The following is a 26,414-nucleotide window of genomic DNA, read 5'->3' as shown; positions in this document are numbered from 1 at the left end:
AGTGTGCAGTCTGGGTTGGCTGACGGTATTGAGAGTGCCCTCAGCAATGCAGTACTAGCTGGGCAAGACAGCGTCCCAGGGAGTCCCTGAGATGTGTTCAGTAGTTTTTACAAAGTTTATGCAGATTCATTTTTTCTTCCAGTGCCTGGCTTGTGACCACTTTGCAAAATGCTCTTAGAACACCACAGCCAGCCACTGCTTGCAAATCCCCAAGAGCTGCCCAAGAGAGCCTGCAGCATAGATTTTGGGTTACTGCCACCACCAAAACTTCTCTGGGTTGCCTTGGCCATCAGCTGCTGTAAAAGGCTTCCACAGCTTGTGAGGTGGGACTGGCCACTCAGTAGTTAAGGGTGTCTTGAGCGATGCAGTACTAACTGTGCAGGGCGGGGACCCAGGGTTTCACTAAGGTGGTGCACATGTATGGATTTTACCAGAGAAATGTGATCTCAGATTTGGCCCTTTGGGGGAGGGTTCAATATAGAAAAGATGGTGCCCTCCTGTAGGCTACACATGAGTCAAGCTCTACATAGGGATAATGGCTTCTGTCCCTTTAGCCCTCACTCTGGAGTCATACAATTCAGACTTTTCCTGTATGTATCTGATGCTTCTCCAATAGCTACCTTCCTACCAGAGACCAGGTCAGTGTTTGCAAGAGAGTGTGTGGGCTCTTTAAGGGGATGTATGGGTTTCCAGCTGCCTTGTGTTTCACCAGGACAAGCAGACAGAGTCCTCACTGGTTTTCATTGTCAGATGTTGTGGGAACTCCTCTTCCTGGCAAAGGACCACTGAGCTGGGGAGCCCAGTGTGAGGTTGGGACCCCTCCCTCTTCCAGGGGGCCCACTGATATTGAGGTGTCCCTCTTGGTGTTCAACAACTATCTGTGGGTTTGGGGTCAGCCCGTTTCATGTCTCCCCCCTTCCTACCAGTCTCAATGTGGCCTCTTCTTTATATCCTTAGTTATAGGGGTTTGTTCAGCTAGTCTTTAGATGATTCTTCAGGTTGATTGTTCTATAATTTGTTCATAATTTTGGTGTGATCCTGGGTTTCAGTAGGCAAAGCAGTTACCTAAGCCATCATCTTCAGGAAACTTCTTCTATTTTTGAGTTTTAACATCATTGAAATAATTGCCTACATAGTGTTCCTGTATAAATAATGTGGTCAATTAGATAACAAAAGAGTACAGAAATAAAAGTGGAATATTTCATTATCCCAAGGAGGATATACTTTTCTATTTAATTTTTTGATGGTTTACTGATTAATTATTTACTGCTGTGTCTACAGTGCTTAGAAAAATGCCTGACATATACTAAGCATACACTATATATTTTTTAGAATACATGAATGAATGATGGATGAATGTAGCTAGTTACAGTTACATTCCAAAATTATATAGAATAGCATACAAATCTAAAGATAAATACAGATTAAAATTTCGAGCAATAGATGATTGATTTACGACACTCCATTTCGCCTATTCCATAGAATCATAGTTGCACCTTGTTTAAAGTCTACGTGGCCTTCTCCTGCCTCCTATGTCACCTATCCAACATTTCCTTAAATGCCCTCAGAGAAGGAAACTTCCACAAGCTAAATCATTTACAAGACAGAGCTGACTATTAAAAATATATCTTCCTTAGGTTGAACTGAAATATGACTCCATTAACCTGAATTCATTAGCCTTACTTCTTCTGCCTTTTGGGGCCACCTGTCAAAATTCAACTTCCATTTCCACAACTCCGGCATTTAAACATTGCTCTTGTATGTCCCCCATTCCCATCCCTCTAGGCATTTTTCTCCAATTTAAACACACTCAGTTTCTTCAACCACTCTTTATGTGGCATACTTCTTGAAAATTTACCTCAGAAAGTCTTAGAAAGATATCCTCTGTGATAGTTTAAATAAGCCACCCTCCGTGTGATTCTCTCTTTGAAATCCACAGCGGTTCTGGGACAAAGGAGCATCTACCAGGAGGAACATGAGGGACAGCTATAACATACTGTGTTACCAAGGTTGTTGAAGATAAGGTGTCCAGACCTGTCTGCTAAGATTCTGACAGGACTTTGATCAGTCTGTTTCTTGCCTAATAACAGTTAAGGTTAATTGACTTACTACGTCCTAAGTCCATTAATAAGCACTTTCATGTGATACTTTATTTTAAATTCACAATAACCCCATCAGATAGGTACTATCACTACAGGTAAATGTTTCTTGTTTCTGTATGGCAGGGGTCTGCAAATTATGAATTGTGGGTGAAATCTGGCCCACTGATTGTTTTGTAAATAAAGTTTTGTTGGAAAAAAGCTTCGCACATTTCTTTACACATTGGTTGCTTTTGTATGATAGCAGCAGAGTTGAGTAATTGAAAATCCATATGGCCCACAAAACTGAAAATATTTTCCATCTGGTACTGTATAGAAAAAGTTGACTGACCTTTGCTCTTTTCCTTTCTGGCTTCATTCCTTAAAAAAACAAAAGAACAAGAAAGAAAACCAAAAACCTTTTCTTTATTATTGCTATAGTAAAATGTTACTTATTAGGATTGTCCAAGTATTTTCATCCACCAGGGCTATTTTAGTAGAGCTCTGAAAAGACTTGGGCTGGGCGGTGTTTGAGAGTTTGGACAGGCTGTCAGGTCAGTAGATATTTACAAACTGCTGTGGTGGTAAGGGCCCCATTTAGAAGCCTGGGTTCTTCTTAATATGGATTCTTCCATTAACCATTCAACTTGTGTGAGGAATATTTCATTGCCTAGCCTCTGCTTTTTCCATCTGTAAATAGATGTAGTTCTGTAGGCTCTGTCTGATTTAGTTAAATACCTCATTTTTACATACCTCAGTTACAACCTCATTTTGATGTTGTCCAGACCCTGACTTACTGTTATGAACACTGGTGTCCAGATTTGTAAGAAATTTCACCTCCTGGAACTGGTGCACCATTTATAACCAAGAGCCAGTGGACCCTTAGACCCCCCCCCCCCCGCAAACAAATTATGGAACTTCAGATATAGAAAATCGCTCAAAGGTAATCTAGTCCAACACATTCATCGTTTTAATTTTTTTTTGGTAAAGATAATTGTAGATTTACAAACAGTAGTAAGAAATAACACACAGAGATTTTATGTACCCTTTACCCATTGGCTCCCATTGGTAATATCTTGCAAAACTATAGTACAATATGACAATCAAGGAACTGACATTGACATGGTTAAAGTAGAGAACATTTTCATCACCACAAAAATCCTTCATTTTGCCTTTTTACAGCCACATCCATTTTCTTTCTACCTGCAGTTTCTCCTTAATTCCTGGCAACCACTAATCTGTTATTTCTATAATTTTGTCATTCAAGAATGTCATATAAGTTCAAACATACAGTGTATAAACTTTGGGGTTGGCTTTTTTTACTCAGCATTATTGTCCGGAGATTGATCCATGTTGCTGTGGTTATGAATAGTTCGTTTCTTTTTATTGCTGAGTATTCCATGGTGTCATGGTTTATTTAAACTTTTACCCATTGAAGGACATCTGAGTTGTTTCCAGGATTTGATTATTGTTGACAAAGCTACTAAAAACATTTTTGTATAGGTTTTTGTGTGAACATAGGTTTTCATTTCTCTGGGATAAATGCTCAGGAGAGAAATTACCAGGTTGTATGGTAATTACATGTTTATTTTTTTTAAAAACTAACAAACCATTTTTCCAGAGTGGGTGCACCATTTTACATTCCCATCAGCAATGTATGAGTAATCCAGATTCTTCTCCTCATCCTAAATGAGCATTTGCTCTTGTCACTGTTTTATATTTTATCCATTCTGATAGGTATATAGTGATATCTCATTGTGGTTTATTTTGCGTTTTCCTAATGGACAATAACTTTGAATATCTTCTTGTGTGCTTATTTGCTACCTGTTTCTTCATGTCTTTTGTCAATTGCCTAATTTTTTTTTTTTTTTACTGAATTTGAGTGTTCGTTGTATATTGGAGATACTAGTCCTTTATTGGATATATGGTATGCAAATATTTTCTCCCAGTCAGTAACTTTTCTTTTCCTCTTTCTAACAGGTTCTTTCACAGAGCATACGTTTAAAATTTTTATGAAATCCAATTTCTCATTTTTTTCTTTTATGTGTAGTGATTTTGTTGTCAAGTATAAGAGCTCTTTCTTCAGTCCTAGGTCCCAAGTTTTTTTCCTTAAAGTTTTATGTTTCACATTTAAGAGTGCAATCTACTGTGAACTAATTGTTTTGTAGAAAGTGTGAGACTTAGTTTGAAGTTTTTTTTTTTTTTGCCCATGGATGTCCAATTGCACCAGTACCATTTGTTGAAAAGGCTATTTTTTCTTCATTGAATTGCTTTTTCACATTTGTCAAGTCAGTTGGTCATATTTATGTAGGTCTATTTCTTGGGTTCTATTCTGTTAAATTAATCTATATGCCAATGCTACACAGTCTTGATTAGGTCATTATACAATGCCTTAAAATCAGGTAAACTATTTGCGTCCACTTCATTCTTATTTTTCAAAATTGTTTTAGCTATTATAGTACATTTGCTTTTCCATATAAATCTTAGAATAAATTTGAATATGTCTACAAAAAAGTCTTACTGAGATTTTGATAAAAATTACGTTAAATCCATATATCAATTTGGGGATAAATAAAATTTTCATTGAGTTTTCTAAACCATGAACATGGTACGTCTCTCCATTTATCTAGGTCTTCTTTCACCAACATTTATTTCATCAGCATTTTATAGTTTTCAACATACAAGTCTTGTATATGTTTTGTTAGATTTTTATCTAAGTATTGCATGTTTTGAGTGATTGTAAATGTCTTACATTTTTAATGTTGGTATCCAATGTTCATTACTAGTATATAGAAATACAGTTGATTTTTTTGTATGTTTCTCTTGTATCTTGTGACCATGATGAACTCACTTATTAGTTTAAAATTTTTTTGGGTAGATTCTTTGAGATTTTCTATATAGAAATCGTATCATAGGCAAGTAGAAACAGTTTTATTTCTGTCTGCTGTTTCTTTCCTTTTCTTGTCTTCCTACAACTCCAGTGCTATACTGAATAAGAGCGGTGGGAAAGAGCATCCTTGTCTTGTTTCTGATCTTAAGGGGAAAACATTCAGACTTTCATTTTGGGTTTTTAGAGATGTTATATCTCAAGTTGAGGCAGTTCTTTTGTATTCCTACTTCTCTGAGCGTTTTTATCACTGAAGGGGTGTGAAATTTCCTCAAATATTGTTTCTGCATCAATTTATATGATTATATGATTTTTTTTTCTTTAGTCTTGTGGATGACATTAGTTGATTTTTGGATGTTGCTGTAGTCTCGTATCCCTGGAATAAAACCCGCTTGGTGATGGTGCATAATTCTTTTGACATATTGCTGGATTCTATTTGCTGATATGTCAATGAGGACTTTTGCTTCTATATGCCTGAGGGATATTGGTCTACAGTTTCCTCCTTTACTTCCTTCCTTTCTTTCCTTCCTTCCTTCCTTCCTTCCTTCCTTCCTTCCTTCCTTCCTTCCTTTCTCCTTCTTCTTCTCCCTCTCCTTCTCTGTCCCCTCCTCCTCCTCTTCTTCCTCCTCTTCCTCTTATTCCTCCTTCTGTCTGTATAGATTTTTTTATCAGGTAACACTAGCTTCACAAAATGAATTGGGAAGTTTTCCATTCTCTTTTATTTTCCAGAAGTGATTGTGAAGAATTGATGATAATTCTTCTTTAAATGTTTGGTAGACTTTTTCAACAAAATCAACTGGGCCTAGAGATTTCTTTCTTTTCTTTCTTTTCTTTCTTTCTTTCTTTCTTTCTTTCTTTCTTTCTTTCTTTCTTTCTTTCTTTCTTTCTTTCTTTCTTTCTTTCTTTCTTTCTTTCTTTCTTTCTTTCTTTCTTTCGATTTTATTGGGGAAGGGGAACAGGACTTTATTGGGGAACAGTGTGTACACTTCCAGGCCTTTTTTCCAAGTCAAGTTGTTATCCTTTCAATCTTAGTTGTGGAGGGTGCAGCTCAGCTCCAGGCCCAGTTGCTGTTGCTAGTTGCAGGGAGCGCAGCCCTCCATCCCTTGCAGGAGTCGAACCGGCAACCTTGTGGTTGAGAGGTGTGACATGCTCCAACCAACTGAGCCATCTGGGAGCTCAGAGGCAGGTCAACTCAAGGTGCCGTATTCAATCTTAGTTGCAGGGGGCGGAACCCACCATCCTTTGCGGGACTCCAGGAGTTGAACCCGCAACTTTGTGGTTGAGAGCCCACTGGCCCATGTGGGAATTGAACTGGCAGCCTTCGGAGTTAGGAGCATGGAGCTTCAACCACCTGAGCCATCGGGCCTACCCTAGAGATTTCTTTTTTTAGGAGTTTAACAAGTATGAATTTGATTTTCTTAATTGTTATAGAGTTATTCAAATTATTTATTTCATATGGAGTGAGCTATTATTGTAGGTTGTGTTTTTCCAGGAATGTCCCATTTAATCTGTTGTCAAATTTATGTGTAGAGTTCTTCATAGTATTTTCTCTCTTTTTTGATGTCTATTCCTGACATTGACAATTTGTATATCCTTTTTTCCCCTTTGTCAATCTTGTGAGAGGTTTGTCAATTTTACTGATCTTTTGAAAAAACAAAACAAGCTCTACTGTTCTTATGTTTATAATTTCATTTATTTTTATTCTTATCTTTATTATTTCCTTTATTCTTCTCGCTTTGAACTTTGTTGCTCTTCTTTTTGTAGGTTGTTGAGGTTGGATTTTTGTGCTGTGATTTACCTCTTTCATAACAAAAATTTGCCTTTTGGCATTGCTTGAGTTGTGTCCCTAAATTTTTATGTTGTGCTTTCATTTTCATTCAGTACAATGTATTTTAAAATTTTTTGTTGTGACTTCCTCTTGAGCCTATGAATTATTTAGAAACATGTTGTCTTGTTTCCAAAGATTTGGATATTTTTCTGTTATATTTCTGTTAATAATTTTCAGTTTTATACTATTGTGGTTGGAGAACAGTATCTATGATTTTAATTCTTTTATATTTGTTGAGGTTTGTTTCATAGCCCAGGATATGGTCTATCTCGGGATATATTCTATGAGCACTGGAAAACAATGTGTATTCTGCCATTGTTGGGTGGAGTGTTCTATAAATATAAATTGGACCTTGTTAGTTAATGAAGTTTTTGAAGTCTTTTCTATCCTTGATGATTTATGTTTAGTTGTTCAATAAATTGTTGAGAGAGAGGCATTAAAGTCTTCAACTATAATTGTGGATTTGTCTATTTCTCCTTCCAGTTGTATCAGTTTTTGTTTTACATATTTTTCAGCTCTCTTGTTTGATGTATAACATGTAAGATTGCCGTGTTTTCCTGATGGGTTGAAACTTTTATCATTATACTATGTCCCTCTCTGTTTCTTATAATTTCTTTTGTTCTGAATTATATCTATCTGGTATTAACATAGCCACTCCTGCTTTCATTTGACTAATGTTTGACTGATACATCTTTTGCCATTTTAAATTTCAACCTGCCTATATTGTTTAATTGATGTAAGTTTTTTTTGTAGATTGCACATAGTTGGGTCATGTTTCTTAATCTACTCAGATGATCTCTGTATTTTAATTGATGTACACAGGCCATTTAAAATTAATGTAATTATTGATACCTTAGAGTTTATATCTGGCATTTTATTTGTTTTGTTTGTTCTCCCTGTTTTTGTTAGTTTCTCTGTTTTCTTTTCTATGTTTTCTTGTGGTGTACTTGAACAATTTTTATGTACTTTGATTTATGTATAGTGTTTGCAAGTGTATCACATTGTATTGCTTTTGTCGTGGTTGCTTTAAGTATTACACTGATATGCATAACTTGTCACAGTTTACTTGTGTCATCTCTTTATCAAATCAAGTGAAAATTAAGAACTTTAATCTTTTTATGGTTTTAGTCACTCCTGTTTTTAATTGTCTTAAATGTTCTACATACATTTAGAACCATATCACTGTTTTAACTTTTGCTTCAACCATCAAACATAATTTAGAAAACACAAGAGAAGAAAAGTCTGTCTGTTTATTCTTACTTCTGCTTACCATGTTCTCTCTTTCTTCCTAATGTTGCAAGGTTTCTTCTTTTGGTTATTTTCCGTTTAGGAAACATTTCCTTAATCATTCTTTTACGATTGGTGTGCTGGCAACATGTTCTCTTAGTGTTTCTTTTTCTGAGATCATCTTGATTTCCCTTTCATCCCTGAGGATATTTTCACTGGACATAAGATTCTGCATTGACAGTTTTTTGTTTAGCACTTGAAATGTTGTTGTGCTACTTCCTTCTGACCTTCATGATTTCTGATGAGAAATCTGCTGTCATTCAAATATTTTTTCCCTTTATAGATAGGCATTATTATTCTTTGGCTGCTGTCATGATTTTTTTTCTTTGTCTTCAGTTTTTACAAGTTTGATTATTATATTTCTTTCTGTGGGTTTCTTTAGGTTTATTTTGTTTAAGATTGGCTCAAATTCTTGAATTTGCAGGTGTATATCTTTTGCCAAGATTTGGAAGTTTCAGTGATTACTTCTTTAGTCATGCACTCGTTATCTTCCTCCAGGATTCCAATGACACGAACAATTGATCTTTTGTTATAGTTTCACAGGCTCTGTTCAATATTTTCTTTGGCTACTTTTCTTTCTGTAATTAAGCTTGGGCAATTTTTATGGTTCTAGCTTTCATTTCACTGATTCTTTCCTGTCCCTCCATTCTATTATTGAGCCCATCCATTGAGTTTTTAAAATTTGATATACTGTGATTATTCAGTTCTAACGTTTTCATTTGGTTCTACTTTATATCTCTATTTCTTCTTTGATATATTCCATATTTTCATTTGTTTTATATGTGATTGCAATTGCTTGTTAGAACATTTTTATGATGGCTGCTTTAAAATCATCAGGTAATTCTAATATCTCTCTTATCTTGGTGTTCACATCTATTAATAGTGCTTTTTCATGAAAACATCTTGTTCTTGGTGTGACTTTAAAAAAAATGAAAACCTAGACATTTCGGATATTATGTTACAAGACTCTATGTTACAAGACTCTAGATATTATTCAAAACTGATGTCTTAGTTGGTTTCTGTTAACAACACTCCCTGTAATTGTCAGGGCTGAGGTGCCTCTTTACAACATGGTGAGGAGAGCAGTCTATTCTTCCCAGTTGACCTTTGTTGGTGTAAGTGAGGTGGGACGACTTTTGTGTGTGTGTGTGAACTTTGGACCATTTCCTTTCCTGGTCATTTGCCTAGAGAGATCAGGCTTTTGATGTGCGTGTGTGTGTGTGTGTGTGTGTGTGTGTGTGTCTTTTCTGCTCCCCTTTTAAGATTACCAGCTTCTTTTGCTCCAAGCCATAGATGAGGCAAAAAGAAAACTCAGGAATTCACTACTGTGGCATTAGTTCCTTGGTTCCCAAGTTCTGTAACCAATCTGCCTTCTCTCCATCATTCAGAGTCTTATGTTTTTTTGTTTTGTTTTGTTTTTTTCCTGTATAACACCTGGAGATTTTGTTTGGACTCATTAGAGAAATAGGAAAAAGTAAGCTTACTCCATGTTTCCAGAAGTGAAGTCTGACTTACTTTTAAAAGCAATATTACTTTCTGACTTTATTTAAAATATGTTCATTCAAAAAATATCTGTGATCCTACAATATGCCAGGAACTGTCTTATTATGTGCTAGAATTCCCGCAATGAATGACAGACCAAAGCTCTGCTCTCATGAATCTTACATTACAGTAACAGATCATAAAAACAGATAAGAAAAGTGTTAGATATAAAGGTTGTAGAGACTTAAAATAACCTGATGTACTAGAGAGTGACTGAGTAGTTACTTTAGACTGCGGGGTCAGGGAAGCTGAAGTGTGAATAAGGAGGGGCCAGACACATCAGGGCATCACCGAGGGTTTATCAATCAGCCTTTAGTTTAATTGCCCTCATAGTAAGAACAGGTAGTATTTGAATAACATTTTCACCACTGTTATCCCATTTCACTGTCATAACAGTTTGGCAAGGTAGGCATTTGTATTATTTTTTAAGTGGGATAGTGTTTTCCAGATGATAAGTTAACAAGTGGCAAAAAGCAGCTCTTGAACCCAAGTTTTCCATCTTTAAATGTGGCCTTTTGTCTTGCTCTGCCCTGTCTTGGATCTTTATCCTGCTCAGTGAGGGAGTTCCCAGACAGGATGGTAGTCCCAGATACTGATCCGCCTGTGCTCTGACTGTCTTACACCCCTCAGACATCACCAGGAAAGAAATTTTAGTTTCAGTAATGCATGACAACCTAGGAAATGCATCTTGCCTAAGATTGCCAGATCAGAAGATTAAAATGTTGCCTGTATAAATCACCATCTGGTTGCAGGGTGGAGTCCTTCCTGCCTATTTCTTCTTTCTCTGCAGTTTGAAGCTTGTGAAAACCTGTTGAAGGGGAACCTGAGAACTTGTCTGAGCAGCAAATCCACTAGTTCAAATGTGAGCAATCAGCAAAAGTTCAAGTGCTATCCCCCATGACACCTGCCAGATGATAATATCAAAGAGCTGAGGAGGGATTTTCTTCATGAGAGGCAGCCTTCTGGGGCAGAAGGAGTTAAGAAGGACCCAGCTTGTTTCCTACCAGCTGGGTGACTCTGGGCATATTTTTTTAAACTTCTTGGACTTTACCTTCCTTATTTCTCACCCACGGCTAATATTACCTTCCTTACAGGGTTGTGAGGATTAAAGCAGAATACAGAAAAATATGTATTTAGGGTGACTGGCACATAATAAGAAGTTATATTCAAACAAACTGTGTGTTTCCATGAGCTTCATCCAGATCTGGGTGGACAATTACCCACAGGGCAGGGTATTCCTACCTTGTCTGCCACAGAGGGGTGAGATGGGTTGCTTTTCTGCCAGCCAACCCATGGGACAACCTATTCGTATTTCCCCTAGGCTGAGAAAAGGAAACCCTGATTAGTCAAAGGACTCTGAAGTCCCAAGCATGTCTGTTCATCCCGCTTCTACAACCAGACCGCTGCCCAGTCAAAATGGCCAGAGGCAGCACCTGAGGACACCAGCTTTAGGGAAGCCATGAGAGGTCCACCTGCTGGTGTGGAAGGGGAAAGATGGAAGTGCAATTTTCAAGGGTTCAGCAAACTCTCTTTTGGCCAGTGGCTAGCTGGAGTAGAGTAGATGTTCTAGAATCCCAAAGTGCATCCCAAAGCTTCATTGTTTGTTCATACGTGACTGACTTAATTCTAACACCACAACACACCACAACACACTGACCTGTAATACCTTAAATACATTTTGTCCTTCAATACACTCCATGTTTTCAGATTCTACATGTTTGCTCAAGGCTAGTTTCTCCTCAAGGCCCGCTCTCCTACCCTTGTTGGCAACTATTGAAATTCTAATAATTTCTTTTGAACTTCACCTCAGGTAACAGTTCTCCTAAAAAGCTTTTCCTTCTCGTCTCCATAGGATATCTGTATCATTTGAAACCAATAACATCCCCCCTCAGTGCTTTTCATAACGCAATGTTTTATTTATTTATAATGTTCTGAATTATAGTTATTTTTAAATTCATCATCTCTCCTGCCAGACTCTTGAGGGTGGGACATTTGTCTCTAGCAGACCTATCTTACCCATGGCCTTAGACCCAGTAGGCAACTGGCATTGAACTGAAGCAGTGACACCTTGAAGACTTTATGCTGGGGATGCAGCACCTGAAGATTTTTATGATGAGCTCCTTGATTCTAGGACTAGGCACCTGACACAGGTGTCATTTCACTGTTTCCCATAGCAACCATGTGAGGTAATGCTGTAGCAAGATAACCACAAAGCAATGGCTGGAAAAGTGGCATTTCAAAGCTAGAAATTAGAGAGAAGTGAAATTCTAAAGTCAAGAATGAAGTTGAGTTAAATGACATTCTAATTGTCTGCCATGGGACAGAGAATGGTGGCCAGGCCACTTGACTCTGGCCACCACTCAACAGATGTCAACGTTGTTCTTGGAAAATGGGACACAACTATTAAGTAGTCATTGTTGGAGAGTATTTCATTTTTTTTTCTTGTAATCATTTTTCTTGTAAATTACTTTATAAGACTTGGAAATTAGCACAGCTCACCTTAAGGCAATTGAGAATACACTTTTTGGTCCAGAGCAGGAGGCCAGGCAGTAGATGTCCAAATTAATTATTTAATTAGATCTTTAAAATAAGTTGATGACTCCACCACCCCAAACAAAAGTTAGGACCTTGACAACAACTTACGTATGACAATGTGACCCCTCAATTCCCTGCCTCGCCCTGATAGAGGTATCCATTGTTCTGCATTGTGTGTTCATCATTCTCTTTCTTTCCTTTCTATAGAGTTTTCTTTGACCTAAGTGTATCCTAAATAAATATATTTTAAATTTTAGTTGTTTTTAACCTTATGAAAAAGTTATCATGTTGACCTATTCCTTTGCACTGATTATTTTCACTTACTATTTATTGTATTACTAAGAGTCATCCATATTATTGGGTGTTGCTGGAGCTGATTTTCTGGCAGTGTTATTTACGATCCCACTGTGTGAACGTGCCTCAAGCTCCCTCTCACTGGATGGTGCTGGGTTCATTCCTGGGCGATTTTGTACATGTCTCTTGCTGCTCTTCAGCTGATTTTTGCAGTACAAGAATGTGGGTATAGTGTTGTCACAATTTCTGATTTATTTTAAAGAAAAGGTGGACAACAGAATTTTTATACAAAAATAACTGGAAGATCAAGTTAAAGTTTTCAGAAACATTTACCGGGCCATCAGGAAACCTGTGCAGGCTGTTATTTTTGAGCCTCTAATTTAAGATTTCTGGATTAGGTCTACCAGGTTGAAAGTTTCTCACCTGGATCCGGAAGTCAAGTTAACTTACAGGACACTTAGGAACTCATCGATTAGCAGGAAAGAGTAGGAAATAAGAAAATACTGGGGCAGAAATTTGATTAGGGCTAGGGGTTAGGATAAACAGTGAGGTGAATTGCATTCCTTCAGCATGATTTGTTGCAGTGCATGGAAATTACAGTAAAGCATTTTCTTCACACCCAAAATAAGGGAAAAGACGTTATTTTTAGGGAGGTAAACTTTTAAAAAATGAATGATTTAAACTTTCAAATATTTAATGAAGCCAGTAGAGAAACACAAAATTGTCTTAAAGAGAATAAATGGCTCTCAGGCCAACAAGATTTGACTGTAATTTGATTGAATGAATTAATATGTTTCAGAAAGGCATGTCAGTCAGGGTAGAAGACAGTCAGAGAAGATTCCAGAGCCCATTTAGGCACTGTGCTTGCATATGGCTCCATGGCAGGACAGTCACAACTATGGAGATGGTACCATTAGGGAGAGAATAAACTCTAAATACCTGCCCCATATGTGTAGCTGGTTGGTGTGACAGTTAACCTAGGTTTCCCTCTCTCATTATACCCCAGTGTCTCAGACCTGGTTAACCTGAGTCTTCCCTGCTGGCAGGCTCTGGGACAAGAAGGCTGGGAGCCACTCTCAGGACTTGGTGAGGCCCAGGTGATGACATCACCCTATGAAACTTCTTGGAATTGGCCAGTGCCCTGCTCTTGTTGTCGCCCTCTCACCCTCACATGCACTTCCGGGAGCCTGTCTTCTTACTTCTACATCACTAAACACTTACCCAGTGTTAGGCCCTGAGAGTGGCTCCCAGCCTTCTTAAGGTATGGAGTGTAAAATCCGAAGGATCAGCCTTGATTCCGCTTTAGGCCACGTCTAGGGTGGAGTCTTATATTGCTTACGGTCACACCCAGTGAGCCGCAAGCTAGGCTTTGAAGCCAAAATGTCTTGGTCCAGAGAATGTGCTTTTAACCAGGACTCTCTATTTCTCAGTTTTTAGCTATTGTTAACAAGCATAAAGTATATCTATGACTTTGTGGGATATAGCTGTGGGATTGAACCATAAACTTCAGGGATGGTTTTCTATCCTGTCCCAGGCTTTACTTGGAAAGAAGTTTGTTCCAATTATAAATTTACTAGAGGTAATACTCTTCTTCTGTTCATATTTGTATCCTCCACGGTCTCATCTCCCCTCATGGCACATAACAGGTGCGTAACAGGCATGGTTTGAAGTAAACCAAACAGTCTCTGTGATTTTTCCCTCTTGCTGTAAAATTATTTTTGTTACTGAACAAGAGAGGAGGGTGGGAATATATAGTCTACTCCAAGTTCAACTCCCAAAGGCAAGTTGTTCGCCCTCTTGTGGCCCAGCACTTTCACGGATCGTGGCTGTAAAGTCAAGGCCTGGCTCCAGTCCCTCCTCCTGCCCTTGAAGCTGCTGGTCCTAGCCAAGAGGATCATTGGTTGCTGCCACCACCTCCTGTCACCTGGCTCACGGTCATGTATGTCTGTGAAGGCTGTGAATCACGCTCAAGGCTTGGAGGCTGGCAGACCTGAGTTTGAATCTTGGCAGCCAAACTGCCTAGCTATGGGGCCTTGGACAAGTCATTCCATTCAGCCTTTTTGAGCTCAGTCTCATCATTTATGAAATGAGGGTAATGTTATCCTATTCAGGGGATGATTGTGAGATTTAAACAAGATAGCACCTCACCTAGCACAGTGCTTGGCATAGGTAACTGGGAGCTCAAATTGCAGAAACTGAATATCTCAGTTAGACTGTGACTTGTAGGGTCACATCTTACACTTTGTCAGGGATCCTTCTCCACTCTCTCAACCCCTCAACCTGTCATCCCCTCATCCTGCTCAACTTCTTTATTTTTTGCCCTCAGTTTCATCATCAAAATCCCAATGTATTCATTTGCTGCTTATTGTGCTTAACGAATATTTGGGGTCATTTTGTTTTGCCCTAGGAGATATTTGGCTACCGGACTCACAGCTGCCGGAAAACCCTCTGCCTTGCTGGATCCATCTTCTCATTTGGGATCCTCCCCTTAGTGTTGTACTGGAGACCCGCTTGGCATGTGTGGGCAAACTGCATCCCGTGTTCCTTGCAAGAAGCAGATGTCGTGTTGCTGAGGACAACAGTAAGTGTTTACTTGGTTTCATACCTGGCCGCCCTTTCTTCTGGACATCATGTTATGGGATGGTTGTGGGGACATGTTCACAAAGCAGGAGCCAGGAGAAGGCTCCAGCCTCAGGTTCCATCATAGCCTTGCCTTTTCATATATGTATTTAACAAGAATTCAATAATTTGTGTATGATGGGATTTGATTAAGAAGACCTATTTTGGGGCCGGCCCGGTGGCTCAGGCGGTTAGAGCTCCATGCTCCTAACTCCGAAGGCTGCTGGTTCGATTCCCACATGGGCCAGTGGGCTCTCAATCACAAGGTTGCCAGTTCAATTCTTTGAGTCCCACAAGGGATGGTGGGCAGTGCCCCCTGCAACTAAGATTGAACATGGCACCTTGAGCTGAGCTGCCTCCCGAATGGCTCAGTTAGTTGTAGCACATTCTCTCAACCACTATGTTGCCAGTTCGATTCCTCGACTCCCGCAAGGGATGGTGGGCTGTGCCCCCTGCAACTAGCAACGGCAACTGTACCTGGAGCTGAGCTGTGCCCTCCACAGCTAAGACTGAAAGGAAAACAACTTGAAGCTGAACGGCACCGTCCACAACTAAGATTGAAAGGACAACAACTTGACTTGGAAAAAAGTCCTGGAAGTACACACTGTTCCCCAATAAAGTCCTGTTCCCCTTCCCCAATAAAATCTTAAAAAAAAAAAAAGACCTATTTCACAGGGCTTCCTTTAGAATCTATGAGTTTTGTGAATATTAGAGCAGAGAGTAGCCATGTTAATAGCTAAAAATAATAGGTAGTGGGAAGTAAAGTCAGGCTACAGCTACAATATTCACTCTGATCCTTTCCCCTGCATCCTGACATATCCATGCCTATCATAGCCCCCCGTCACTGGAGCAACTCTGGAGGAAGGGTGGGGAAGGAGGGGAGCACTCCTCTCAGGAGGATCTTGTCTTCCCCTGCTCATTTGAGAGAGACACGGTTCTTGGCAGGTGTGTGTTGCACCCAGCAGATACGCTAGGGTAAGAAATGCAGCTATCTTCTCTCCGACGCCATTGCCTCTCTCTGCTAATACAAGGTCCTGGCATTATATGAGTTTTCCTGACTTTGCTCCTATAACACCTCCTCCTAGCACTCATTACACTTAGGCAACGTGTGTTCTTTCTGCTGCATTCCCTTGTCAACTCCACAAGGGAAGAGACTATTTCTAACACAATTACTGTATCTGTGGTTCCTACACATGGTAGGGATTCCATAAACAAGTATTGGCTGAAGGCTGAAGTGGACATTCTCATTGGTGGATTTCAAAGGACAGACTGACAGAGGACCCTTTTCTGCCTGACATTTACTGAGTGTTCCTAACAATGCATCAGCCCAAATGACCCAGAATGACAAACAGATTTTTGATAAATCAACCTCTGCAGGGCTGTCAGCTTCTTCTTACAGATACAGCTAGAGATATAGCAATCTCTCTAGTAAATATTCTATTTAATGCAGCAAGAGGGGAAGATATCAACACGTCTTAGAACTGCCCTCCCATCCCAAAATTCCACGTTTCAATCTAACAGATCTCAATGAAATTGGGAATTGGATGATGTTTGTCTGTATTGATTTGGTCCACTGGTGTCAGTCCCACCCCTTGTTTCTGGATCCTGGTCACTTCAAAATCCAACTGTTCTATGTCCTAACTTAGCTGACATATGAACCATGATACAGGTAGCAGTTGAGGCACCTCCTCCCAAGTTCAATTATACTGTAAGTCAAGATTCTTGGAGAATAAATTTCAAGACTTTAATAAGGCAAGATTATTGTTGAGTAAGAGCACATCACATTGGCGATTTGGGCTGGGAGTCTTGCTCCACTGCTGCCTCACACCAGACTTCAGAATATGCGTGAGAGAAGAGTGCCTGGCACTTACCAAGGAAGACTACATTATTCGACGGGTGAGGAAATGGGGACTGGAGAGGGGACACAATTTACCCACATGCTTAGGAGAGTGAGGGACCTAACCAGGACTAATAGTCCTAGTACAGGGCTGTTTCTACACAACTGTGCTTAGACCAGTGGGTCCAAAACTTCAACCAGCATCAAAATTATCTGAAAGGCTTATTAACACAAATTGCTGGGTCCCGCCCCCAGAGTTTCTAATCATTAATTCATTCTCAGTCGATACTAATGCTCCTGCTGAGGCATCATACTTTGAGAAACAGTGCTGTGTATAGTCATCACTCTCACTTATGAGCTTACTTGGTCCTTGAGAGTGGAATAGAAGCCTGGACATTTGCTCTATGGTTCAGCCAATGCTTGTATATTTATATAGTCTCAAGAGAATGATCCAGATTTAGCAAAGTGTTATAAGTGGTCTTTCTGTACACAGTTTGAGTTGTCTTACTGGTACAGGAGTAGAGAGAGGTTTGCTTTCTGGGCTCAGAGTGGGGACCCAGTCACAGAGACTTTCAGCTCTGTGACATATGACATAACATATGTCATCCTTTCATAGATCAACCCCCTCCATGTGAACTTAAGGACCTATGAGACCCTTATTTTCTGGAATAACAGGAGGATTCGGAAAAGTACTTAAATCTATCCTGTGGGTACTTCCATTTCCCCAAACTAGTTCTCAGGAGCTGATGCTTTTGCTGTAGCAGAAATGACCTCGAAACAGACGAACTTTCTGCATCACCGAGACTCTTCAGATCTGAGAACATCTAGTTGAAGTTATATTCTCTGAGGTTAGTGGTAGAGTCAAAGCACAGTTAGAAATATGAGGAAATGAGCTGGACATGGCAAGGGAAAGGAGGACAATGAAAGAAATGGAGAGGGAAGTAGGTTAAAGGGAAATGAAGAGGGAGAAAAGAGAAAAGAAATCTAGTCAGAGTAAAAGAAACAAAGTGTTCATCAACAGGGAGATGGTTAACACTCTTTGGGGTTTGGAGTCATAAGTTTTGACTTGTTAGCCCTAGCACTTTAGGAATGTTACACCTTAGGTTTATTACCTAATCTTTCAGGACCTCAATTTTTCCACTTATAAAATGGGCCTAGTAAAAGTGTTTGTTCTTTCTTGGGTTGGTCTGAACATGAAGTGAGATTATATATGTAAAAACCATTTGCAAACTGAAAAATGCATTATCAAGGACCATTTTGAGTGTGTGTGTGTGTGTGTGTCTGCGCGCGCGCGCATAATTGCTCAAGCAACTTCATCAGCTTGCTATACCCAAGAACTTGCTAGAGATAAACTAGGTGCACTCATGTACAATGGCCCTGCTCATTGGATATTGTGTCTTCTCCTTATTAACCAGGAGGATTGGCATTTCCTTCCGGGCCAGGAGACATGGGAAGGTTTCCTGTGGTTGGGACTCCCCAACACTCATCCATACTGGACATATACTAGAAAGATTTTAGAAAAAGCAATGGAGCCTCAGGTAGCTGCATTCCATCACCCTGCCTCTTTTTTTGCCTCTTGGAAAGTCTATTAAGCCCCTCTCCCATTTCACCGCCCTTCTCAGCTAATCAGAGCTGTTGAAACCAGCTTCAATGTTGCCTTTTTCATCTTGATTTCAACTTTAATTTTTAATTACCTGCTCTAGTGTGTCATTTTAAATGGATATGCTATGCCAGAGACTCTCCAAATAAATGAAGTTCTAAATTAGTCGTTATATAATTAGACGAGAATTCAATTATTTCAAACACTGCTGCTATCTGAGCCTTAGATAAAAATAAGCTTTGGGTACCAATAGTTTAAAAGTCTGCTGCTAGATTATTTGCATTAAAATTACACTTTAAAAGATATTTTATTTGAATTATCTTGTAATAGCTGGATTGTAAAGACGTCCCATTAAAGAGGACTGGATGACATCAACTTGAGAATATGTTGTGTATCTGTTTTTTTATGTTAATAAAAAATCAGTACTTGGTATTTATCATCAATCTCACACTGGTAAGATTACAGATCATTATGACAGATACTGATTAGGTAGTAATTTCTTAACATTTTTTTAAAAAGCCATGGTGTATGTACTGACTGAAAGTTTTTAACAGCCAATTTATTTTCAGCTCCCCTTCTATTATTAAATGTCTTTAAGAGTGAGATTTTTCCCAAAGGTAAGAGCAAGTACACTTTTATTTTATAATTTTAAAAGTGGCATTTTATCCATTATTCACTTACTTCTGAACTTTAACCAATATCTACAGCAATGTTACATTTCTATGCAAATATGATTTATGTTTACTGGCATTTTGGGTTCAGATGCTCCTGGTAATTTCCATAGTTTTCATCTTTACTATAATTACAAACATATTTTTTCCTTCACTGTCATTGTTTGTCACATGTTGTCAAAGACCCATGTTGTGCAGAGGAGGACTTTGTGATGATTGGTTATTAGGTCTGACTCAGGGCATTTCATTTCAATGTTTTAAGGAGGAGCATTTTCCCTTCAGTGTCCCCTAAAGATGGCAGTGCTGGGGCCTTTAGTTCGAAAACTCAGAAATTCTGCAAATCAGATATGCAACTGGGATGTAAAGTCCATGAGCCCACTGGGATACTCACCAGCCACCAGCATTTGCAGTCATGTTTCCTGGACACCCTACCTCCTCTCCTCTGCAACCTGGTCTCCCCAAGCCCAGGTTCCCCAAAGCAACACCATTTTCTATGTTTTGTTTGTGCTTTCATAAAATTTCGTCTGATATTCCCAATCTCATTCATTCATTATTTTTGGTTCATTATCATTTATTCATTCAATAAGTATTTACTGAGCTCCAGTCATGTCCCAGACATTATTATAGGCACTGAGAATATAGCTGTGAACAAAACATATAGAAATCGCTGTCCTTATAGAGTGACACTCTGGTGAGGAGTCAACTCAAACACACACACAAACACACTGACACACACGTGTACACACACACACACACACACACATTCTCTACAGAGTAAATATAGAAAGTAGGTTTTCTATCTTATTAAAACCTACTCATTCCTCAGCCATATACCACTTTCTTTAGTAAGTCTTTGTTGATACATTTTTTGCCTCAATTCTGGTGGGAATTAATGACCTTTTCTTTATTCTCTTTCAGCTCTGTATTTTCATCTCTGACTGCTATAATGCCTTTAGCAGTCTACCTTGTATTAAAGTGCTATTCATGTAATATTTTATAAAATAGCATCTCATTGATAATTTAATTCTCATAATAACCCTGGGAAATGAGCATTATCATCTCTATTTTACAGACAAGTGAACAAGTAACTTTGTAACCTGGTAGATGTCATCCAGGTCTCTCCCTCCCTCCATCTCTTCTGCTTTCCCTCCCTCCCTCCTTCACAAATTTTCTGAGCCCAGGTTTTGTGCCAGCAACAGTGGCATCTCACGGGCAAGGGACAAAGAGTATAATAATTAGTGAAAGTCAGGGTTCTTGCCATTGTGGAGTTCATTAGATCACTACACAGATAAATGTAAAAATCCAGCTGTTATAAGTGCTACTTAGGAAAGGTTTACGGTTAAGGTAGGATTATAGAATAGGGATTTAACTAAGTCAAGAAAACCCAGGATAGGCTTTCCTGAGCTCCAAGGGATGATAAGAGTTAAAAGGTGATAGTGGCTGGTGGGGAGGGGCCCATGGGGAACCATCCAGGTAAAGGGCATAAGTGGACAAAGAACTTGAATCTGTCTTCTGACTCTCTAAATCCGGAGTTATTGTTTTTCTTTTTCATCTTTTTTATAGCCTCTTCCTCCATTAGAATGTAAGCTTTTTGAAGACAATAACTGTGGCTTACTTTTCATCCCCCACAGCACCTATCACATGGCAGCAGTAGGTGCTCAATATTTATTTAATTCAATTAAATAAGTTGAATGGAATCTGTAATAAATGGCCTCATGATTTGTACCAGCACTTTATTACAAAGACACTAAAGTGAAATGTCATGATTGAGAGAGTAAGAGAAGATAGTAGTATGCTTCTTTTAAGTACACTCCCCCTCTACTGAATCTCAGCTCCCCCCGCCCCGCACTTCAAACTGGGTTTTCCTTAGACAGCTAGAAATCCCTGAGATTCGGTGGTCTGACCTCTCAGAAATGATTCTATGTTAAGATAAATAGTTTTGAGGCCATTATCGTTTATAACACAGGGCCATTTACACTGTGATTTAAATTTTGCAAAGTATTTGCATGTATGTTGCCTCATTTGGTCTTTACTGGTAGAGACTATATTTTCCCCATTTTAAGATGAGGCAAAGAGAAGTTATAGCTATATAGCTATAAGCAGTGAAAGCAAAACCACTACTAAGAGTTGAACTAGAATCTAAACACTGAAGATGTTACTCCTCCCTGCCCAGTGGCTAGACTCTACAGAGACATATTGTGAAGTGGTTTGAGAGTAAGGGACCTGGCTGCCTGGGTTTGATTCCCAGTGCTGCTCTTGACAATGTATTAGCTTGGGCTGTCATCACAGAATACCGCAGACTGGGTGCCTTAAACAACAGAAATGTATTTTCTCACAGTTTTGGAAGGTAGAAGTCTAAGATCAAGGCATTGGTAAGGTTGGTTTCTGGTGAGACCTTCCTTCCTGGCTTGCAGACTGCTCGCTGCCTCCTGTCTGTGTTCTCACTTGGCAGAGAGAAAGAGAGCGCTTTGGGGTCTCTACCTCTTCTTAGAAGGGCCGCAGCCCTACTGGATTCCCTAATCCAGTCACCCTCGAGACCTCACTTAACCTTAATTACCTCCTTAAATGCCCTATCTCCAAATGCAGCCACATGGGGGATAGGGCTTAAACTTATGAATTTTGGGGAATTCAGTCTATAATAGGCAAGTTACTTACCCCACATCTGTCTCCATTTTCTCTTCTGTTAAACGGGACTAATAATAGTACCTACCTCATTGTTATGAGGACTAAATGAGGTGGTATTTGTAAGTGCTATGATGAAACCATGCCTGGCATGTGGGCATTCTATGAGCATTGGTTACTACACACATTTTAAAACCAATTTTAACTTTTTACCCATTACTTCTTAACTAAACAGTGCATCTCCAGATATTTCAGACAATGAACCAGCTAATTCATTACTCCTTCTTCTCTCAGAAAACGACTACAGAAACAAACAAACAAACATCTTTCTGGAAACATATGTTGAATTGTTCAGGATTTTCTTTTTTTGCATACAAACATAGACATAGCCTTTGCTTTGTAATATAACTTCCCTGCTTTGGCCAAACCCCCGATCACCTTTTTTTGGGGGGAGTCAACGTGTCCCAGGAGAACTGAGAAAATAATTAGTGTGAGATTTGTTTTTCCAATGCTTGGAACCTTCTCTGTATATTTTATAACTAATTCTATGTTCTAGTCAACGTCAATTTTTTTCCAGCTAAGAAGCTTTGGGGATATGAAGCTAAGGTGTCTAGAGTATCAGTGGGTCTGGCCAAGAGGGGGAAAGAGAAAGAAAAATAGTGATACTTAAATATAGAAAGAATAGTATTTTGCCAAAGTTATGGGTCTGTGAAGGTAGCACAGTGTTTTAAAAAGAGCTCAAGAAGTGTAAGTTACTACTTTCTCCATAATTCTCTAAGTTCTTCACCTCAGGTAGACTTCCACTTTTTAGCACTGCAATGTTTCTATCTCCAAGTGTAAAGTCTCTGTGGAACTTTGCCATGGGTTACTGTTTTCTAAGGCAAGCTCAGAAGTACCTTTTTTGCAGAGTGAACTCCCACACAAGAGGATAAGGCACAACACTGGCCTGAACTTAAAGTGACCATGGCACTGCTTTTAAATTCCAAGAGATGAGGTGCTTATAACAAAGGGTTAGAAGAAGATAAGCAAGGTCACTCACATCACTCAAATATAAAAGTTAGTCTGGCATTTATTTCTAAGTTCATGAAGTACAAGGTCTCAGGAAATTAAAAAATGCCCAGGTTTTCTTCTTTATCTTTCTGTCCAGGTCAAACATTGGTCCTCTGTGTACATTCAATTCTTTGAAATGCACTCTTGAATTATTTTCAGTCCTACTCTTTTAGAGTTCAAGAACTGATCTAGTTAATTCTCTGGATAAAGAGGAGGTAAACCTGTTGAGTGAGACATGAGGTGTTTAAAACTCTAGCTTTTCCAGACAAACAGTTTGGATTATTTGGATTACAAAGAAATTATTTCAAGTGGTAGTTCCTCTGGTACATGGAAGTATTTGACAGATCATTAACTGCTTGAGAGAGCGGGGAAACAGAATGAAGTGAAACTAGCCATTTCTAGGTAAAGATGCTTCTCTTCCAGAAAGCAAAAATAAATAGAGATACTCTCAGAGATTCTGAAGTTTCCTCAAAGGGAATGTCAGTTCCTATTTATAGAAAGATCTCAGGAACAACTGCTGTGAAAAATGAGGCACAAAGCTGTACCCAATTAGCAATTGTTGCACCCTGCTATGGGCCAGACCTTGGACCAGGTGTATCATGTATTATTGTGTTTAATCCTTCAAACATCCATGAAATGTGGTATCATCACCCCCATTTATCACATAAAAAAATTAGGCTTAGAGAGTTGCAATGATTTTCAAGACTGTTTGGAGCTGAGATTTGAGCTCAGGAAGAGGCTGTGCTCATCCCACATTGGACAACACTAAACTGAAAACTGAGAGAAGTTGATGACGTTACCTGGAGTGACCACTTGACATTGACACACTTTCCCTCCACTTCTTTGCCTTTTTTTTCTTAAAAACTTGGGTGAATTTCTTTAAAAATATGAATGATTTTACAGAGTTTTTCATAGGGTAGTAAGCAAGAAAAATGTCAGTATTACTACCTCACTTTAAGAAAAATGGTTGCCTCATGTGGTATCTTCATTTAGTCTCTACAACTGTACTTTATGAGTTATAGGGCTCAGGGGTCAAGGGGATGACAGGAAATGAGCTTAAAGGCAAACATATCCAAGTACCTTTAATTGAGTTATGCTAAAGGCTGTAATCAAATCTAGGCATATTGACGAATTTCAGTCTTTAATACTCACCTAGACTAAGGCATGCAGTTGGTGCATTGGATTAATATTGGCCTGTGAGAGCTTGGGAGTTCAATACTCCCCTTTGCCTTTCCATTTTTAGGCATTACAATCTAGAGGTTTGTTTGCTGTCACACAAAGTGAGCTTGATTGAGGGAGTCAGACTCTCTGTTGCCAAAAGAGCAGAGTTCCTCAGAATCGGATGTTATCTGTTACATAGCAGCATTCAAGGTAATTTTTATACATGAGCTACAAACACCATGGACAACTTATTGAAACAAGTTGAAGGAGCCAAGATTGGAAGGGGGAAGACCTCGCCTCAGGTCTCAGTTCTGCCTTGCTATCCAGACCAGACTGGCTTGAACAATTCTGAGTCTTGCTGATGGAGAGTTTTCTCATCTGCAAAATGGAGATGATAATACCAGTTTTGGAGACTTGAGACTAAAATAAGATAACACAGAAAGTTTTTATAAAATGCTAAGTAATCATAAAAATGAGTACTTAATCTTATTTTCCTTCACTTAAGAGGACCAAGAGTAGCTGTTTTCCTAGTTGCCCTCACTTGGTGGCTAGAGGTTCTCTGGTCTTTATGGCACTTTTATCTTTTGTGTTCCTATTTACTGAAAAATGTGTTTTTGTAACAAGTTTTTCATTGAAACTTTGTTCTTCGGCAGTCCCAGTTCAGGCTGGATATAAAAATGGCAGTCCAATCACTTTGTAGAATAGAGCAGATGGTGAGAGGGGAGTCTGGAGGGGGCAAATGGCCTGGAGTGGGGGATCAAATCCTTGCTCTAATAGTTGCCAACTGTGTCTTAGTTTCCTCACCTGTAGAATGAAGAGGATACTGAATAGCAACCACTTCATAGGGTTTTTGAGCATTAAATGAAATAATACACATGTAGCATTATGTGCCTAGGACATGGTAAGTGCTAAATAAATGGTAACTATTTTTATTATTGTTATTATTAGAATCTAAAAGTTCTTCTCACAACAAAGACCCCTTTGATGTGGTCAAAGGCAAAGCTCTATAATGCTGAGCTATGTCAAGGTCTGCTTTAGGCAGCCCATTCCACAACACTTAGAACACGTCTACCAGTTCTGAGGCTCAGTCATTGGAAACTTAGCCATCTTCAGTCATTCTTAGACTTGGAAGGTAATTCCATGCAAATTTGATTTGATGTAAATTTAGTTTTTTTTTTTTTTTTTATAATGAGGTAATAACCAATTTTACTCATTTTAAAAATTAATTTAACTTTCAGATGTCTACTATGGCTTTTTCCCTCCTCCCTTCCTCTCTCTCCTTCCTTCTCCTCTCCTTTCCTTCTCTTCACTCTCCTTTCCTTCCCTCCTTTCCCTTTCCCTCCCCTTCCCACTTCTTTTGCTTTGCTTCCCCCCCCCCCCCCCCCCGCCACACACACACCTGTGATAGGCCTGGCTGGAGCACAGACATGCTTCAGACACAGTCCCTACTCACAGTCCGAGAGATGTGATAAGGCGAAGGGTAATGCAATGGGGGAAGAATGTGGTTAGAATCTGCATACCCTGATGGCTTAGAGCAAAGTTCTCCCAGAGAAATCAGGGAGATTCCCAAGATATAAACTTTGAGTGAGATCCTGAAGGATGCTTAGGATTTAGCCATATGAAGACTTAAAGAGAGGGAAGGAGGATGTGTATTCCAGGCTAAGGAAGCAGCAGGAGCAAAGGCCTGGAGGTGGGCTTCTCCTGAGAATTAATGTAAGACATTTAGCTACAACATTTACTACGTATATCTTCTCTTTGCCTTTTGCAGTCAGCTCAAACACTCTTTATGGCGAAAGTGGGTGTGGTGGAGACAATTCCCAGCTCTGACCTGCATTCTCCAGGCATCAAATTGTTTCCCAGGCTTGATTTCACCTTCCATCCTTCCTAACGCCAACAGTTTACCAGGCATCCAAATGGGTTTATGTGTAGCATTTACCTATTTAGATAATAACCACTGGTATCACATGAGTCTCTAAGGGGCCACTGTGGCATCTGTTACTCAACCTAGTGCTGTTCCCTCTAGTTTTATCCTGCGGTGAAGTCATCAGTGAACTGCAAAGGGAAGCAGCTTCAGTTAAGGTCATAGCAGAAGGTACCTTCTTCAATCCTACCTGTGCTAACATCTTGACAGTTACTTTTAGGCATGTTCAGTCCATACCTTCAGTCTTTTTTTTCATCATTCATCAGACTTTCTCTGAGCAGGTTGCAATTGTCCACATGAATGGGATATAAGGGTCTCTACCTTCAAGATAGTCTATAAGAACTAAGATACAAAGCAGGAAGTGATTAGGCGCACAAGAGAGGGACAGTAGGAATCTTTTGAAGGTAGTATAGCGATATCCTCCCCACCACACACACCCGGGGAGGGTATGAAAGTGGCTGTTTTGGCAGAGGTGGAATTGA

The 26,414-nt window shown here is 39.3% G+C and overlaps 1 protein-coding gene across 2 annotated transcripts in view; it reads left to right on the top strand.

The window, feature by feature from the left end:
* ATP13A4 (ATPase 13A4) overlaps nucleotides 1-26,414 on the top strand; it is a 116,116-nt gene that overhangs the window by 13,345 nt on the left and 76,357 nt on the right. For both annotated transcript variants that reach the window (XM_019723162.2, XM_019723170.2), the window contains exon 2: nucleotides 14,859-15,032. In XM_019723162.2, the coding sequence (XP_019578721.2) occupies nucleotides 14,859-15,032 (174 nt within the window). The remainder of the gene's footprint in view (nucleotides 1-14,858; nucleotides 15,033-26,414) is intronic.

Source organism: Rhinolophus sinicus, linkage group LG01, assembly GCF_036562045.2.
Source record: "Rhinolophus sinicus isolate RSC01 linkage group LG01, ASM3656204v1, whole genome shotgun sequence".
NCBI lineage: Eukaryota > Metazoa > Chordata > Mammalia > Chiroptera > Rhinolophidae > Rhinolophus > Rhinolophus sinicus.
This window is presented reverse-complemented; position numbering and strand designations above follow the sequence as displayed.